Source organism: Simochromis diagramma, unplaced genomic scaffold (genome assembly GCF_900408965.1).
Source record: "Simochromis diagramma unplaced genomic scaffold, fSimDia1.1 OVJJ01000449.1, whole genome shotgun sequence".
Lineage (NCBI taxonomy): Eukaryota > Metazoa > Chordata > Actinopteri > Cichliformes > Cichlidae > Simochromis > Simochromis diagramma.
In genome coordinates, this window is record NW_024387274.1 from 2,841,395 (window position 1) to 2,860,759 (window position 19,365).

General features: G+C 45.4%; 2 protein-coding genes across 3 annotated transcripts in view; one reads left to right on the forward strand and one right to left on the reverse strand.

The window, feature by feature from the left end:
• LOC120715634 (ubiquitin-conjugating enzyme E2 E2-like) overlaps positions 1-2,939 on the reverse strand; it is a 66,357-nt gene extending 63,418 nt beyond the window's left edge. The window contains exon 1 of the mRNA XM_040002726.1: positions 2,807-2,939. The gene's annotated coding sequence lies outside the window, so the exon portion shown is untranslated. The remainder of the gene's footprint in view (positions 1-2,806) is intronic.
• Positions 1,735-12,978, forward strand: sf3a3 (splicing factor 3a, subunit 3). 2 transcript variants are annotated; one of them, XM_040002720.1, is made up of 17 exons: positions 1,735-1,902; positions 4,304-4,351; positions 4,765-4,817; positions 8,197-8,302; positions 8,385-8,457; positions 10,029-10,120; positions 10,218-10,300; positions 10,423-10,561; positions 10,645-10,713; positions 10,813-10,880; positions 11,440-11,547; positions 11,649-11,718; positions 11,815-11,979; positions 12,232-12,342; positions 12,427-12,517; positions 12,596-12,651; positions 12,726-12,978. In XM_040002720.1, the coding sequence occupies exons 2-17, from the start codon at positions 4,343-4,345 to the stop codon at positions 12,801-12,803; spliced, it is 1,371 nt and encodes a 456-aa protein (XP_039858654.1). In that variant the 5' UTR covers positions 1,735-1,902; positions 4,304-4,342; the 3' UTR covers positions 12,804-12,978. The 2 variants fall into 2 exon arrangements, with proteins under 2 accessions (XP_039858654.1, XP_039858653.1); XM_040002719.1 differs by lacking the exon at positions 1,735-1,902 and adding an exon at positions 3,941-4,194.
• The last annotated feature ends 6,387 nt before the right edge of the window (positions 12,979-19,365 follow it).

The window sequence follows — 19,365 nt, forward strand, 5'->3', positions numbered from 1 at the left end:
AAAATTTGAATTTGGGGGGCATGGGGGAGCCTTCACCTGTGCTGTGGTCAAACACCTTCCTCTGTGCAGGCTGTTAATTCTGTGTCCCAGTTCAGCCAGTTGATCTTTCGCATATTGCTGAGCAAAACCCAGTAAGATGGACATTCGTGGCTGTCCTTGTCCATCGTATCCTGACAGTTGCCTCCACGACTCTGCCGTACAAGTGCAGTGTAACATTTTATGAAACAGCACACATTTCGTAAGCTTGTTCACACAGCAATGTTCTCACAGTTTGGAGGTTTCAAAATGTCCAGGTCATGCTCACAGCCACTGGTATTTGGATATGTGCTTCAAGGGAATCACAAACTCATGCTGCCATGTAGTCGCTGCCACCACACACAAGCATGCAGAAATATTGGGAAGTTTAAGGGGAGGCCTCACGGTCTGACATCCAGTCATTTCTCTGAAGCTCATAAGGAGCCGATGATGATCCAATCAAGCTGATTTTTTTCAATCTGAGGTGTCTTAATCCAGCATTATTCCATCTGTACATCTGTTTTCATTCAGACTTGAGAAGTATCAAAGAATTAACTGGTAGTTTAGGTTTGTGGCTTCAGCCACCCTATAAGGCACTGTGCAGTGAATCCATGAATGGAATGAAGGGGATACTTGCTGCTTTTGGGTTTGAAAGTTAAACTGTGGACAATAGAAATTCATCAGATTGCTGAGCCGCTGAGCACAACTACAACAACTCAAAGCCTCAAAGATTTTCCACCTCGCAATCATCAACAAGGAGTTGAGGTCACCGAGCCAACGACGTATTTTCTGGGTAGCAGATCGAAGAAGGAAAAACATCACCTTAAATATCATTATGGAAAATATGTTTGTGTGATCGTAACATTGTCATACTGGTAACTTATTGCTCATTGAACTGTATACATGTCATAGGGCTGTTGTTACACACTTCAAAATAATTTAGGGTCCTGTAAATGTGCCCGTCTGCCTACATGCTTTCATTTAGATAGCAGGCGGAACGGGGTTTTCACCCACTGCAAACACGCTCCTGTGTAGCCCTCCAAAATCCAAACGAGGATGATATATGCATGGGTCAAATGCCTACTGGTTGACAAGTGGGCCAGAATAAGGAAGGAAGACAACGGAGTTCACCAAGAACAGGAGTGTGAAGAAATAATCAAAGGTTTGTTTAAAAAAACCCAAAACAAATCTGTGTGCAGGAAGACTGCCCCACTCAAGTTCATCCAACGTTATTTACCTTATCTGTGCACTGAACCCACATCAGTCATGCTGGATCAGAAAAAGGTCCTTTTGCAGAACTCTAAAAACAGCCATGATTCTATGTCCGAAAAAGGAGGAGACAGCCTACTGACAACACAACCTGCTGCCCGTTGGACTGCTGAATGATAATAAAAACAAGCAGCGTTATCCTATGTCCTCATCCAAAGATACACCCGCAGATGTTATTAGTTAAACACCGAGCTCTGGTGTGGTTCATTCTGACAATCAGCCAGGCTGAACGTTTGTCAGTCACAACCTACGAGTCTCAGAAAAAGACACCTACAAGGTCAGCCTTGCTAAATCAATTGTCCCCATTATTGTGTATGTGAGAGAGGAGCTCAAGGTGAATGCCTCTATTTACATTCCCTGGTGTGCAATGAAAAATGCATGACACAGACGAATGGCTGTGAGGGCATTTTTGCTGCTCACATGAATATAGAATCACAGTCAGTAAGGACAGATGGGCGGTGTACATGACAGTGGCTTTGGTTAGCTCACTCCACCTTTGACATCTGACAAACAGCTGCAGCATGAAGACTGCAGTTAACTGTGGTGGAGAGCTGATACCTCACTTCAGTTTTTGGTGGGGTTAGAGTGACACAGAAGGACATCGTTTCAGACCTCAGGGTAAGCTGCTAACATCTCTGTAGACATCTGCGTGTTTCCAGTTGTCAGGTGAGGACAAACATACTGAAACCAAAAGTTGGAGACATACCGGTGGTTCGTGTTGGGCTTTTCGGAGGATGTTTTCTTTCCCAAACTGTCACAACAACTCAACCGGTCACCGATTACTGAGCGAGTCTACACATAGATCCCACCCAGCAGGGCACTCACAGTCCCGTGGATTCATTCTGTTCTTTTGTCTGAGGCTAACGGCTCATTAAACAGTTACGAGTTTGGGTTTTCTCTCCGGCTGAACCTTTCCTGTACCCGACTCTGTAAAGAGGGAATTCCCACTTTTGGCTCGGATTCCTTGCAAGGCTATTTCGCTGTTAACGGTTGAGTGACGACTGGGCCAACGATTATTATAGTTTACATTTTATTAAGTTCAGTTAGGTGCATGGATATATGCCGAATTAATGTGCATCTGCCTATGACTCTAAAGGTCTCGTATGGTATACATACAGTCGTTTAATGAGAAACGGGTTTAAATCTGCTCAGATTGTAGACCACGTTCGGGGGAACCCTCTTTAGTCCACATCAAACAGCTCACAAAGCTGTAGATGAGGGGCCAGCGAGCTCCCGCGGCCCGGATCGCCTGTTTTGTTGGCTGTGTGAAGAGTTAACAGCAAGACAGCCTCGCAAGCTTTATACGCGCCGAAGAAGATAAAGCTGAAGGACACACTTGTTCGACATCTCTCCTCTACAGCAGCGGACCTCAGTGACCGCTGCCAAATCTGCTCCAGCACAAAAGACAGAATGGATGCCCCCCACCACCACCACCCCCCCCCCCTTCCCCACAAAATAACCCAATAAATCTTCGTTGTCTTCATAGAGTGGACTCCATTACAGAAGAATACGAGCAGCTCACCTTTATAAGCTGGCTGGACGTATGTGTTATGAGCTCCACTGTTTATTCTGTAAATCCGCAACGCTGCTCGTCCGCTTCTTTTTACTGTCCGCTGCTTTGACTGACTGCTCGAGAATGTGGTGGAACCGCGACTGTCACGTTAGCGACCGTGACGAGCAGGGTTTCCGGTGTGATCTGTCAAAATAAAAGCCTGTGGCTTATTTCCCCCGAAGACTGCCTATAAAAAACAATATTCATATGATGCAATACACTTTAACTTATTCCAAATGAGGTTGAAAAATTACACTAGCGATCTGTTTAATCTCTGTAATTTTTCACGTGTGCAAGAGTAGACCTGAGGCTTGTAATGTCCTTTCACCCAATAGCAATACTCATAGAATAGTTTTGCACTCGTTAGCCTATTTGCTTTATCTTCCCTGATCATACTGTGTAACATGTTATTTCAAACCATTACATTTTTAAATTTGGATTTTATTTTGATACCAGTGAAAACTGCCGAAAAAATCACAAGGAATATACAAACATGTCCGTCTATAATGCAACCTAGTTCAGATTATTTTTTTATTGAATCAAGCAACTGATTGAAAAAAAAAAGCCCTCCGAAGAAGATGGATGAATGGACGTATTTTATGTTAAGACGTAGAGTTCACACTTCCGGTCTTTTTCTCTTTAACCAATCCGACGCTTGACGGCTCCAGACTGCCTTCGTGCGCGCGCCTCCGCGAGGGTGCGTTGTGTGTTATGGCAGGCTTTGATGGTAGTGTAGACTACAAAGGAAGTGCAAAGAGAACACCGAGCACGCGGCACAGACCGTGCACGGTGTGGTGCCAACCCGTCACGTTGAAAAAGAGTACTTTTCAGAAGCAGTTTCTACATTTCAGTAATATAAACACCAGGGATCCTCTTGAAAGGAATTGCTGTTATGCCCATCAACTCATCTAGCTAAAACGGTCAAAATCTAAACGAAACCATTACTTTCAACAATTTGTGTCAAAGGATTTCACGGTAAATGTCTAAAAATAAACTGGAACCAATGTTATTATTAACTGTCGAAAGGCTTCAGATAAAAAAAAATATAGAAGTATTGTAGACGGACATGACCACTGCGGAACCCTTCCACGGGCTCATGTTTCTCATACGGCTAATAGAGTGCGGGCCGTTAGCTCGGCTACATGCGCCATTGAAAACAAACGTACCAGATACGGCGGGTATTGCCGCTTTCGTTCATTTGTATTCTACCCCATTAGAAACCTTACTTCGTCTCCAGTAAACGTTCTACATTTTTGCGGACAATGGAAACTATATTAGAACAACAGCGTCGCTATCACGAAGAGAAAGAGAGGCTGATGGATGCTAAAACTAAAGAAATGTTACACAAGAAGTCGACGGTGAGTGGTGCTACTTAAGGCTAGCTTTAGCATTGCTACGCTTGGTCGTGAATCCCAGAAACGCTGAAATTAACATTTGTCCGTGTGTTTTTTCCAACTCTCATTCCAGCTGCGTGAACAAATCAATTCTGACCATCGAACAAGAGCGATGTTGGATGTGAGTAAGAGCTTGGACTCATTTAAAACTGCTCTCACCAACTGGCTAATAGTATTTGCTGGCAATTCAACGAATAACTAACCTTTCATAAAACCCAGGTTACAATTTTGTAAACGTGCAAAGCACAATTTATTAGCAGATTTGATGCATTTTCTTACACCAATCACGGGAAAAGAGGTCAGATAAAGAACGTAATCAGATGTACTGAATGAAGCGGTGTCACAACGAAATGACACCCCAAAAATCTGCCCCCAAGTGCGTCAGAGGTCATTAAAACTAGGTGTAAAATATAAATGGTTAAAACCTGACTTCAGAGACGCACATTGGAGACAAAGAATCACTTTTGATAATTAGCAACTTTTCACTGTTAATGGTCAACGCTGGTAAAAAGGTGTCTGCGCTTCTTCTTGCAGAGGTATATGGAAGTGAGCGCAAATCTCAGAGACCTGTATGAAGACAAAGATGGGTGAGTGTTTTCTTAGCGAACAGTCATTTCCACTCAAATATAGATATGTTGGCTGGACCTTTGTGCGGTTACAGAAGTAAAGAAACAAACTTTTGAGCAGTTACTTGAAAAGTAGACCAACTAAAGGTGTATTCACATGAGAAGCCTGAAAAATCTTGTGACAGTCAGGATGGGGACGTAACGTTTCTTACATGTGGCACATGACAGGAGATGGTTAACATCAGCTCCAATCTCACCACTTCTGGAAATGATGTGAATCTGCTAGACTATCGTCTGCTCTACTGTGACATTGTTGTTGTTCTCTAACTTGGGGTCCACACACACGTGGGTTTATTCACCAATCTAGTAGCAAATCACTCAGAAACAGCTAGGTGATAATACTACTACAGCTGGGCATAGCAGTATGTTGGGCGTGTGAGCAGGATAGAAGACCAAATGACACCAAATTGTGAAGAAAAACGTGAGCTGTAGCATTACTGAACAAGACACCTGAAAGGACATGCCCAGGGCTCACAAGACGAGGACACTGTTGGAAAAGACGGGTCCAAGGAAATATTCTGGAGATATTTTGGTTATTTGAAGTCTGATAACGAATCGGAGTAGCAAACTGTGTCAAAGGCATATTTCCATGAAGGCACATAACACCTCAAATTGTTTTTACTAGGTCCTGGGTTTAAAAAATTGATTTCCCAATTCAAATCGATTTTAGCTTGTATAAAGCGATATCGATTCAGTAAATCCTGAATCGATTTTTAAATATAAATGTATTTTATCGGAAACGCCAAACGCTCAGCTTAAAGCTCACAAAACTATTTAAACACCCACCAAACAGCTAAAACACAAAATGAGAGCAGATACATGGATCCCACCAAAGACGTAAACACAGAGCGTTCTCTCTGGTCTTGTTCACATTCTGAAGGCTACAGAATCCTCTGCTTCTGCTCATTACTAATACATCCAACCACTGCAGGATGTTCAGAGTATTTTTGTGGGTGGATGTCTGAGGTGCACATGGTGAACATGGAGACAGCACAGCTGCTGTACTGCACATCACCAATTCAGACAGAGCCCTGGTCAGCCTCATATACTGCATCCTGTCAGTCAGGTAGTTGGTGGATGTGTTTACTGACATTTGTGTAGCTTCACTGTCAGCAACAGTGGCTGAATTGTGTTAAATGCGATGCTCACCACACTGCTGTTACAGCACGTAGATGATTACTAGGGGTGCAACGATACACAAAATTCACGGTTTGGTTCGGTTCGATACTTTGGTGTCACGGTTCGATATTTTTTCGATACAAAAAAAATGTTCATGCCTTTTTAATTTGTCATTTATTAAAATTATAAATATATATTTTAACTCAAAAGTACAGTTTTTAAATTTAACCCTAACCCTTGTGCGTGTTTTTTATTTTGACAGCGAATGCGCACCTGCGGACCACTTATGTGCAGCCCTGGTTATTTAGCTCGTCATATCGCAGCCACAGAAATTCTTTTGTCCATGAAACCATAAAGCTGCACTTTCTTTTTGCCTTATAGTCTGATTTGTCATAACTTCTCCGTTTTGTGGTAAGCTTTTCTTTGGCTGTCACTTCTTCACCCTGACTTGTCTTATTTGGCTCAGCAGAACTAAAATATATCTCCTGCTGCTTTTACACACACACTCACATAAGCTCAGCGATTCTCTGCGCGATCAACCTCTCACATGTTTAAGCTTGCTGCGGGAGATTTCACTTGTCATGTTTGCATAGTAAGCTAACAATTAATAAGACGATGTCAGAGGAATTGGTGCACAAATTATCATCACTCACAGATCAGTGCTGTCGCTCTCTATACACAGTTCGCACGATTGCAAAGTGAAAGCAAAAAACAAGCGCAAATTCAAACGCGACTTCAATATGTCACATATTGACAGTGGCTCACCGATGCCAATGACATAATTACCCAGCTACATTTCTGAAAGAATGCAAAAGCATTGACATATATTTTTCCTTCCTACAATAGCCCGACGGGCAGGGAAGAGATAGATTTTGGTAGCCCGACTGAAAAAATCGCTAGCCCCAGGACGTCGGGCTAGCGATATTGCAAGCCCTGTATCTGATTGAGGAATCACTCATCTTTGGAAAAGAGAGTTTATTACAGAGAAATGGCTCTTTCCAAAATAAAAGCTATACTATCCGCTTCTTCTGGGCTATATTCTCAGCAGCATAAGGAGAATCATGTGCTAACAGCTGTCTAAATGACTCGGCTAAAGTTAGTAGCATGCTTGTTGTTTTTGTCTTTGCACTAGGATGATGTCGGCGTAAATGTGCAGTCATATTCGTTGTGTTCCCACTAGTGCTTTCAGGTTAACCTCGTTAAAATGACGTTAACGCCACAACACGGCAAATCTCCGTTAACGAGCTACCCCTGATAGCCCCGTGCATGGGGCTAGACGGCCAACACGTTAACGAGCTAACTGCGCTAACACACTAGTTCCCACCCATGTAATTGAGCATTGCATGGCACATCCAACATACTGTTTTACTTTAGTCTATGACTCGCTTACCTTCAGGGTCATACGTCACATGAAGACCAAAATAATTCCAAACACCAGATCTGAATGAGGGTGGGGGAGGTCCATGTTGCAAGGAGAGCTTAACTTCTGTCTCGCTAGCTTGCCCTGCGCTCTTCCTTCTGACGATGCTGTCTGTGTGGAGCGCTCAGTGGATCTGCGCTCGACAGTGCAGCCTAGGCGGAGTAGTCGAACGCAGATTCACTGAGCGCTCCACACAGACAGCATCGTCAGAAGGAAAGTTGATAAAATAAATTACAAATGTTGTATTGTTCGATACATATGCGTACCGAACCGAAAGCACTGTATCGAACGGTTCAATATCGATACGAATATCGTTGCACCCCTAATGATTACATCATTCAAAGATTCGGTCTGTCTAGAGAAACAGTTTTACTTAACAAAAGAAGGCAGAAATCATGTGGCAGCTTATGTCTGATGCCTGATTGGCTGAACACAAAAGCAAGACTTCCTGTAATATGGCCCATCAGGATAATCTTCCACTTAAGCTGCTTTTGAATATGAACTCTGGATAATATGAGGAGAAGCGCTTATACAGGCTACAGGACAAAAGGACTCACACTCTGTGAAGACTGCACAGTTACACTGTTCTCACACGAGTGCAGTAGGACAGTACACACACTTTGTAATAGACCGCTGTCTGAGTAAAGATGGTTTAGAGCTTGGTCAGCATGCCTCTCCCGTGCACCTCCATTGGCTCTTGAAAAGTCCAGGGGTGAATGCATGACTGCTGCTTCAGAAAAACCAGCTGTCCTGATGACTTCCTCTTGTTCTTCTCGTGTTCCTGGATTATTTGTCTGACAGAATGAGGAGAGACGAACTTGCAGCCATCTCAGGACCAAATGAGTTTGCAGAGTTCTACAACCGACTCAAACAGATAAAGGAGTTCCACCGAAAGCATCCCAATGAAGTATTTATTCTTTTGATTCCAAAATGTCAACTGAAAGCGTACATCAGGTCTTTGAAACTGATTTCTGTTGTCCTTCCTGCAGATTTCCATCCCCATGTCTGCAGAGTTCGAGGAGCTGATGAAGGCCAGAGATAACCCCAGCGAGGAGGCTCAGAGTGAGTTCAAACAACACGTGCTTGTCCTGAGTCAAGAACACGTTTGCACAACATGCAAATCCCACAGAACAGCAGCTAGAGGAGCAAATGCTTCCTGACTTTTTCATTTGTTGCAACAACAAAAATGGGATCTAATGAGGAAACTCATAGAAAGTAGCTACACTGCATTAAGTAACACTTTGTGTGAAGAACGATTACTGAAGTGTGAGAATCAGATCAGTGTTGTTAGATTGTTTCTGCACACGTCTGTTTGAAATCTGCAGTTGAAATAAAAACACAGCGATCTAAGACGATCAGAGCAGCTGATTACTCAGTTTCTCTTTTAGTTCTAATTGTAGGAAATTTGTGCCGTTTGGTGTCCATCCTGTTTGTGAAGGCTCCCTCTGAATGAGCCTGAATGAATGAATGACATTTATCATTTATACCAATACACTTTCAATTTTACAGACCCACACAGCAACCAACACGTTTGATTTCATTTTGTAACAGCTGAGGAACAATCAGGACGTGGTCCAAGGTCAAAATTAGGATTAATAATCAGATGTTTGCAGATGTGAATACTGACCGTGTCCTTTTTCTCCCAGATAAACAGGACGTGGTCAGCATGTAGCAGCAGACTGTCAGCAGCCTTTTTTATTGTTCTTGGCTTAGTTGACTGGATAACAATCGATCAAATGTAGGACGTTAAATAGAGTTGAAAACAAGCTGGGCTGTTCGTAGACCTGCACAGTAGACCTGTGTCATGGAAAAGCACAATAGCTCGTAGTATTTGTGCAGCATTGAAGTGCAGAAGAGCACTTTGTAAACGTCACAAATATGATATTATTAAATGGTTTGAACCTATTAGTTGGCCTCACGACTACCAAACCTGGCGGTTTAGTAGTCGTAGTCATTGTAGGGTCTTACAATATAAAGACATGGACGCCCATAAATTCTTGCATCACTTTGAAGTTTGGCCGTATGTTGTGGTCCACAGTGGATGTGACTCACTTCTGCGTTACATGGTAGAAAAGCCGGGTTTTAAGCAGCTGGTTGAAAAGCTTGACTCAAGCTCGCCGGTGTTATTATGTAACAGTTTGGTGCAGGCTCCTGTTAAGTTAATGTAGTTACTGTTAAACTTAAGTGTTGAGCAGCAGTAACGTTTGTAGGGAGACGTTTTTCTGGCTACTTTTGTTCTTGGGTCAAATTAGGAAATGTGATCGATGCCGGAGCTCACTGGAAAAGAAGCATGCAAAGCACCGATCATCTGCTTATGCTAATCAGTTCTGCTGCGAATCGCCACTAACAGAGAGCCTCGTGTTTGAGAACGTGTCAGACAGGCTGTAGGTGTTGTTACCATCTCACAGCTGGATTAGCTGCCCCATGAAAGCATCAACACTCTTTCTTCATTCATGAAAAGGCTCATTTAGGCAAAGCACTGGTTGCCTTTGGTTACCAAACACACTTTATTGTGTTGAGTTCCCCCACGTCTGCTCTGCAGTTACATAACTACACTTAACAGTTATTGTAAGTAACATCTGTGACCTTCATACCCAGGCTTAAAGTGCATGAATGACTTGTGTTTATGGCAGATATGGTGGACTTCACCGATGAGGAGGGATACGGCCGATACCTCGATCTGCACGACTGCTACCTGAAGTACATCAACTTAAAGGGAGCTGAGGTTGTGATCCTGAAGTAGCCGTTTATTCTCATTAATAAAGAATAAGCCTCCGAGCCAGGATGTGTCTGACTGCTGTCTGTGCCCTGTGTCTGTACAGAAGCTGGAGTACATCACCTACCTGTCTTCATTTGACCAGCTGTTCGACATTCCCAAGGACAGGAAAAATGCTGAATACAAAAAGTAAGTCCATGCTGCTTATTCAAGACGTCAGCTTGGAAGCATAACTAAAGAATCTGCTTCCTCAGTCACACGTCAGTGTTGCATGCAGAAGCGCACACGTTTAAATGCCTCGTGCTGTGCAGGTATCTAGAGATGCTGCTGGAGTACCTGCAGGACTACACGGACCGGGTCAAGCCGCTGCTCGACCAGAACGACCTTTATGGCAAAGTGCTGTCAGAGTTTGAGAAGAAATGGGAGAATGGGACCTTTCCAGGCTGGCCTGTAAGTTCTTCTGCTGGGACCAGTGAGAGATGATGGTTAGGTTTTGGGAACTTCTCTGACTTCTTGCGTGTGTTTATTTGTAGAAAGAGACGAGTAGTGCTTTGACACATGCAGGTGCTCATCTGGACCTCTCTGCTTTCTCCTCTTGGGAGGTAAAATCAATCCTCGTTGACATGTGACTGAAGTCAAAGTGTTTTGCATAAATAATGGTTTCATATTTGTTTTACTCTCCGTTTCCCTCTTTGCTGTAGGAGTTGGCCTCTTTGGGTCTGGACAGGTTGAAGTCAGCACTCATGGCTTTGGGACTGAAATGTGGAGGGTAAGCTTCTAGAAACATGACAGGAGCAGCGTAATAACTCACTTTGACAGACGTCCTCTCTTTCTACAGCATTAAAGGCTGATTGTTTTCATATTCCAAGCAGAATATTACTGGAAAACCAGCTCTGTGGGGACAGGGAATCATCTGTGAACTACAGATAACCTCACGCCGCGCGTCCTTAGTATAGTGAGAGCCCTGTTTGAGACCACAAAGAGCATCCGGTGTTCAAAAAACCCAAATTAAATATGCAGAGCCATCGAGTGGTGACCTCTGTGGACAAGGAGGATGACAAAGAGCTGCAGAGAGCTGCTGACCCCACCTGTCGGCTGGTTTGAACCGATCTCTCTGTGGGTCAGTCGGACGTTTTGCCTGCTGTGCACCTGGAAAACAAAGCAGCTGACGGAAACTGTCTTTAGTGTTTGCCAAGTGTGTTTGTTGAGACATGTTTAAAACAGCACAGTACAAAAGTCTAGTTGGGGCCTTGTTACAGAGTCAAAAGGACGTCGGTGTTCTGGCAGCTGGTAGCCAGCAGTTAATGGTTGAATGTGTCTGTGTTCAGGACCCTGGAGGAGAGAGCTCAGAGGCTCTTCAGCACCAAAGGCAAGTCCCTGGAATCACTGGATCCTTCACTGTTTGCCAAGAACCCCAAAGCAAAGGGACCTAAAAAGTAAGTGTGTAAAACTGTCCCTCGGATGTCACGTCCTCATAACGTCTCATCAAAGGGTTCAGTATGTAGTTCTTAATGCTTTCCTACCGTCACTCCAACAGAGACACAGAGCGGAACAAGGAAATCGCCTTCCTGGAAGCTCAAGTATACGAATACGTGGAGATCCTTGGGGTGAGTCTGGATGTGTTAATGCTGCTGTTGGAGCTCGTGTTTCGAGCCGGCTTCGTGAGGAAACCACATGTTGATATGTTGCGTATGTGGCTACAGGAGCAAAGGCAGCTCACTCATGAGAACGTGCAAAGGAAGCAGGCCAGGACCGGAGAGGAGCGTGAGGAGGAGGAGGAAGAGCAGGTCAGTGAAAGCGAGAGCGAAGACGAAGACAACGAGATCATCTACAACCCCAAGAACCTGCCACTGGGCTGGGACGGCAAGGTAAAGCTGCAGACACACCTGCACAGAGTAACCGTTACGGCCTCAATAACACGCATGTGTGAAATCTGCATGTGTTAACGCGAGTCGTGTCGATCCACACGCAGCCTGCGCTGCTGTTACGTGACGCTGATAGATCCCTCAGAGGACATGCTCTCACTTTAATGTCACGGCTATTTTTAAATAACATAAGATGTTTCATTGTTGTCTACTTGATCACCCGCAGTAACCGTGTGTGTTTGTCACTCCCTGCAGCCAATTCCATACTGGCTCTATAAACTGCACGGGCTGAACATCAACTACAACTGTGAGATCTGTGGAAACTACACTTACAGAGGACCCAAGGCCTTCCAGAGGCACTTTGCAGTATGTTGCTGTTGTTGTTTTCTCGTGGTTGGCAGTGACTGTGGGGGCGTTTAAAGGTTGATGAACTTCCATGTTTGTTTAAAGGAGTGGAGACACGCTCACGGGATGCGCTGCCTGGGAATCCCCAACACCGCTCACTTTGCCAACGTCACACAGATCGAGGATGCTGTGTCTTGTGAGTTGATTGGAGCAGATTCTGAATGCAGCTCGTGTTCAGATGTTAATGTATTTATGTGTTTTATGTCAACTGCAGTGTGGGCAAAGCTCAAGTCCCAGAAAGCATCAGAGCGGTGGCAGCCAGACACAGAGGTACCAACACTCAGCAGACATTTGTGTTTTGTTGTGGTGTAGCTGCTAATTGCTTTTGCTGATGTGCTTTTCAGGAAGAGTACGAGGACTCCAGTGGAAACGTGGTCAACAAGAAGACCTACGAGGATCTGAAGAGACAGGGCTTGTTGTAGACGGGGGCTGAAAGACACCAACTCTGAACAGCTGCTTTAAACGCTGATTTTATCCTGTTTACTCGTTTCTTCTTTGTGAGCTGTAGAGTTGGTTTTAACAGCATCACCAACTTTTCATAACTTTGTAATGTGGCGACCATTTATGATCATAATAAAGTAGAAACTTTTGTCAGCACGCTTGTTCGTCCTGGTCCTTCAACAATTCCTAAAATCACCAGGACAGGACTGAAAATAGTCCCTTACATATTTGATATTTTAATACTGATGTATGGATGGAGCGAGTTCTGCTCAAGCTGAAGCTATTGTGTATAATCTGTAGTCGGCGGTTCAGATCCTGCAGCCGTGCCTGGTTTACAACAACCACGATGCCCCGATTATTTGGAAATGATGTCTGAAACCATCAGCAGAACCTCCGAAGCCCTCGAACACGACAGAGGGAGGACTCTAATATACAGGTGCTGGACAAAGAACATCATCAAAAAGTTGATTTATTATTATTATGATTATTCCATTGAAAAAGAGAAAGTTGCTGCAGGTGCTATGAGAGCCCAGGTTGCTCTGCTCATTCAAAGTACAAGAATATGGTCCAATAACCTTATAGATGCAGATTTTGGTGAATCCCTCTGTACTCGACACTTCCATGTTGCTACAGGACTTTTGCTTCTGTTCTTCTCTCTGGACGTTCCCGTGGTGTATATGCTTCCACTCTTGTGTGTGTTATGTCCTTTCTATGTAACTACAGTTTAAAACTCTGATAACATCAACTGTGATTATTCATTCAAAACAGTTTTAATTAGTTTGATGACAACACATCACAAAGGAACAGCAGTCATTTATCGATATGATGTAGGAGTCAGTATATCTCAGAGCTTCAGTGAAACATTCATTTGATCATCATATTATCGTGTGTAGTTGAGGCTGTGGAGGAAAGAAAAAGATTAGTTGTCTCCAATCTGGAATCCACAGACTGATGAGGTGCACCGCTGCTATCCAGCTTGTCAGCGATGCAGCAGCTTTATCGTTTGCACTGAATCGTGTTCATGGAGCTGTTGAGCTCCACCAGATGGCGCTCTTGCATCTGTGACGCTAACTCTGGGAAAACTAAAGAAAAAGGATGTAGACTGAAGAGTCCATCAACTGTTGTAGACCACGACAAACTAAAACAATACAGGCATAAAGGGTCGATTTTTAAATTACGCCCATATTTTGAAAACATTTGTTAAAAAAGAAAAAAATCTATGGTGGATTTAGCCTTCATATTTTAACACACACACACACACACACACACACCTGTAATATGTTGCCTTTTGCTATGACAACATTGTGAACAGAAGAGATGACTCTGATTAATGGCTCGTCCTTCAGCAGATGAACACACGGCGCCGTATCAAAGCACCTGCATCGTGGTTGTTAAATTTATCTATGTTTTTGACAGATATCCATCCATCCATTCGCGTCCACTGATCCTTTTCAGGGTCGCGGGGGGCGCTGGAGCCTATCCCAGCTGTCACAGGGCGAGAGGCGGGGTCCACCCGGGACAGGTCGCAGGGCCAACACACAGACACAGATAATCATAATTTACAAATTTTACCACACATGTCAGCACGTTTAGAACAGGCAGACGATGGTAACAGTGAGCAGGTCATACTCCCCCCCTCAGGCCAGGTCTTCAGGTTTCCCACAAAATCATCTTTAGGGTTTACAGAGGATCATCCAAACAACAGCAAACATTTAGTGAGTGGTGGTTGCCCTCTGACCTCTGAGAAAGGCCAGAATGCTTCAAGCTGATTGGACGGCAGCCGTAACTCATTTACAACAAGGTATCTGTCAATCCACAGCTGGAGTGAACAGCACCGTCCTGCCTTGTACCCACGGTTCAGGCTGCTGGTGGTGGTTCACTACTGTGGGCTCCTTGGTACCAACTGAGCATAATTTAAACGTGACAGCCTGCCTGGATGTTGTTGCTGACCATTTCATAAGAGTCATCATGTTCAGAGGATGTTAGATCATCTCAAACTGCTCTCACTGAGATGTTCAAACAGTCTTTTGGATCCTCACAGTGAGTTAGCTGCACTGAGACGTCCTCTGACACAGCCTCACTCTGTTCCCTGTCAAAACATAGCTTATCTCAGCTAGCTATGGTTGATCCATTCTTGTCATTATGTAGTTAAAGAGATTACTTATCTCAGTGGAAAAGGTGCTCTTGACATCACTTACATGCATGTGGAAGCATGTGACCACCGAGACTGTAGCAAAGTTATTTGGAAATATGTGGATAACTGTGTTAATCTATCTGTGGTATCAGACTTAGTGTGTAATCAGAGTAATAACCTGTAATATTAAACATTTGAAAATGTGGTGTCAAATCTCTAAAGATCTGTTAACAGGTAAACATAAGATGGCTCAACGCTGTGTGTGGGGACGGTTGGTGGAAACATTTTGTGTGGACCTGCCGGTGCATTTTATTTACGGAATAAATGAAACGTGCTGGTGGTGAGAAATCAGAGCATTACAGAAGATGGCAAACCATCTTCAATAAGTCAATAACTGTTTGTCTCTATGAGTTTGTCCAGCACAGTCGCAGCAGCCACACCAGCAGGACCGGAGCTGTAAGACCTGTTTAGTGTCAGTAATCATTCAAATAAGAATAGTATTGTTATCCTCATGTTTGCCTTCTTTCTATTTCTCAGCCTTTTTCTCTACAAAGACTTCTGAGAGAAGCACGCTGCCTTCCAAGTGCAACACTGTACATTTTTCTTTTTTTGTGTGTCCCGTTTGGATCTTTACCATCAGAATTGTTGTCTTAAGGCCAAGAAAGATGCCAAGCGGATTTATTTTACCAAGTGGATCATCATGGCCTTGCCATATTGGTCCATTTGATTGACCTTTATTATAATTATGAATTTATTTTACTTTCGGTTGCTACAAACGGGACAGACATGACTGGGGGATAGGACAGGGAGAAAGAATGAAAGAAAGAGAGGGAGAGAAAGAAAACCAAAGGGGAGAAGAGACGATGAGAAGGGGGGAAGAAAGAAAAAAAAACAAACACCTGGATCACCTGTATGGAGAAAAAAAACAGAAGAGAAAGCAAACAACAAAGAGCAACATAATAAAAACAGCACCATCACAATAAACTAGCTAGCAGTAGATATCAGTAGATACTAAATAATAAACGATATTGTGCAGCACGCAAGATAGACAGCGCACAATGTGCTTTGAGGCAGCAGCCAAGAAAGGTGTAGTCCGCGTCTGTGAACACCCGTGTGTACACCTGTGTGCATACCTGTGTGGATCAGCATGCTTGCATTCCAAAGGTTTCTCCATGTAACGATCTGCTAGGGAGTGTGGGGAGCCACAGCCCCGTCCCCCAGGGTATGAAGCAGGTATGGAGGAGATCCAGGCCCCAGATATCCAGAGGCCCCAGAGTACAAGGACCCGAGGAGGACCACCAAAAGGGGGGGAACCGTGCCACCCTCCTGGGAAGAGCTGAGTAGAGCCCCAAAGGAGAGGTCACCCCGCAGCTACGGAGCAGAGGCCAGAGGGGGTTGCAGTGGCGTGCCAGCGGGCTCTGCTGGCAGCCAGCTGTGCCAGAGAGGACCGAACTTCAGGCCCAGAGGCCAGAGGCCTGAAGGCACCCCACCCCCTGGAAGGGGCCCAGCCGAGCCACAGGCGCCAGGGTCCGCCAATCGGCCACCAGGAGTGAGCCGGTACATACATGAGCGCCCAGCCCCAGACACCAAGAACCACCAACACACCAACGTCTGAGGGCATCAGCCACCGGCAGGGAGTGTGGTGAGGGGAGATAGGCCTCCGTACTTTAGAGGGCCTGAGATGTACCCAGAGAGGTTGAGTCTAAGACCCAACCTGACATATAGACACAGACGAACAGGCGCACGCGGACACAGACGTGCATTCCCACCCCCATATACACAACCAAATACTCGGCACTCACCCAACGTGTAGACAGACACATAGACACTGCACAGACAGTCACACTCCCCAAACATACTCTATATCCCAGGTCCAGGTACCCCCGCCCCCAGAGGGGCAAGCCGCACCTAGACCCAGGAGATGTAACCCTTCTCTCTGGGGTGGAGGCAAGCGGACCACCTCCTTATCTGCAGTAGCAGGGAGGCCCCGCATCCCAGACCCCAGTCTGACGGCCAGCACCTCCTCCCAGCCCCCCAGCCCTGACGGCTAACAGAACCGGGGTGAGTGAAGACCCCAAACCTCCCTACGCCCGCTCATATGTAGTGTTGCTGTGTGCTGTTCTAAAGTGCATTTAAAACTCAGGAGAGCATGGTACTAGCTTCCTCTCAGAGAGCAGCACGGCTCCTCCCGGAAACCCTTAGTGTCTAAATGCATTTAAAATTGAGGGTAGGACATCAGCACCAGAGGTGGGTTGGAGTACACCGACCGTCCTCTGGATGCTGTAAAACGTGCCCACCCCCAAGGCCCTATATGTGTGTGTTATGTGAGAGTGTGAGTAATGTGGATGTCTAGGTTGCAGAATAAAATTGAGGCACAGGCGGCCAGAAGGGGACAGAGGGGGAGTGCCTCCCCTGCACCCTGGTGACATACCTGCACCCCAAGCCCTGCGTGTGTGGGTGGGTGTGGTGGAGCGGGAATAGGGAGGCAGCTGAGGATGGGGAGGGAAGAAAGGGAGGGGCAAGCGGCCCCTCCCTGGGGCCAGCTCCCCCGCTGACCCCAGTAGGCACCCCCACACTCTGGAACCCACCATGGCAAGGGGGCCCAGGCCCATCCGGACCGGGGCCCGCAGCAGCAGCACTGCCCCACCCCACCGCAGAGAAAACTGCACCCACCCCATCATCCAATCATCTCCCAAACTACACAAGACAATAGACACCCAGGTTGAGTTCATTCTCCACCTCTCCTATATCTCTCCCCCCACCTGCAGAGTGAGCTCCTGTAGTGAGGAGACCACCTGCAAAGATATAACAACCTCCCCACCAGTTAGAGAGCCCCCTAGTAGGGCCGATGCACCAGAGGTCCCCTGCACTGGGGCTGAGCCCCTCTGCACCCACCTGCCCACAGCTCCGGCGACACAACAGCCAGGACCCAAGCCCCCAAGGCCCGGCCAGCACCCCAGACCGGGGGGCGGAGCACCCCCAGACCCCCAAGCCTCCACGCCCGTCCCGGACCCTCCCAGGGGCAGCCAGGCTACCAGGCCAGTAACCAACGTCCGCCAGCACAGACCCTCCCCCATCTCCGCTGTACGCAGCCACAAGGAAAACACCATCCAAGAGCCCCAGAGCCCCTAACCAGGTCATGGCCACAACCCCTGGGTTAGTCCCTCTAGGGAAACGTCCCTAGGGAATCCCCAGACGCCCTAAGGCCGTCCCTACCCCCATATCAACCACAATAGCGAAGGCAGGACCAAACCATGATCCCCCACCCCGACTAGGTGATGAAGCCGATCAAAGGAGCCCAGAGGGCTTGATCAAATGTGATGGCAGAGGCTGTATCGAGACTAATGTGATCTATTAGATGGTTTTTATATTGATTAGAATTAAGATTATTTATATTTTTCCAGTTAATGAGGACCGTTTTCTTGGCAATGCATAGGGCCGTAAAAACAATGTGGGCTGTGTTTATTTCTGTAGTGACATCATCCAAGTTGCCCAGCAAGCATACTAAAGGGGAGGCTGGAATGTTACATTTCAGACACTTTGATAAGTCTTCATATATCTCACACCAAAACTTCTGAACTGGTGGACAGAACCAAAGAGCGTGGATGTAATTGTCCGGTGTATTTGCTGTGCAGTATGAGCAGTTGTTGGAAGATGTAAAGCCTATCTTGAACATCCTTTGACCAGTATAGTGCACTCTATGTAATATTTTGTATTGTATTAATTGCAAACTGGGATTTCTGATCCATTGAAAGGTTTTTAAGCACATCTGAGACCAAAGGTTTGGGTCTAAGCTGATTGATAAATCTGCTTCCCATTTTGCAATAGGAAGGAATATTGATTCATCTATTTTAGAAAGTGTTCTGTATATTTTAGACAATAATTTGGGGGGTTTTAGATTAAAAAAAAAATGTACCACACTTGGTGGTGTTTGTAATTCAGCTTCACTGGGATTAAATTTCTTTTTTACTATGGATTTAATTTGTTGATATTCCAAAAATTGTTTCTTGCTACGCTGTACATTTGCAGTGATTGGTGACTCGCCAGCAGCACGAACATCTCGTTTTCATGGGCACAGGCAGAGCCATTAAAGCCAGGCAACAGATCGTCCTGAGGGACCAGCTTTGCTCCAGTGAGTCTTCCTTCACACGAGCCGGGCTGCTTGGATGTCGGCTGGTTGGCTTTTGTCTGCTGATGTGTTCCTCTTCCAACTGCACGCCACCGAAATACTGCCATCAGGTTAATTACACAAAAACCCTCATCTACACAATGAAAGCTGCTCTACAGACCGTATGAAAACACATTCTGATAAAAACAGCTTGAAAGTGTCTTCTTTTAATCTGAAAGGGGAAAAATGCAGGAAATATCCAAAAGACCTGACATGCTGATGTTTGATATCCTAAACACAG

Coding starts and splice junctions, on each gene's coding strand:
- sf3a3 (XM_040002719.1), top strand. CDS start 4,099: ATGGAAACTATATTAGAACAACAGCGTCGCTATCACGAAGAGAAAGAG. Junction 10,881..11,439: donor TTGGGACTGAAATGTGGAGG/GTAAGCTTCTAG, acceptor GTCTGTGTTCAG/GACCCTGGAGGAGAGAGCTC. Junction 11,548..11,648: donor AAAGCAAAGGGACCTAAAAA/GTAAGTGTGTAA, acceptor TCACTCCAACAG/AGACACAGAGCGGAACAAGG.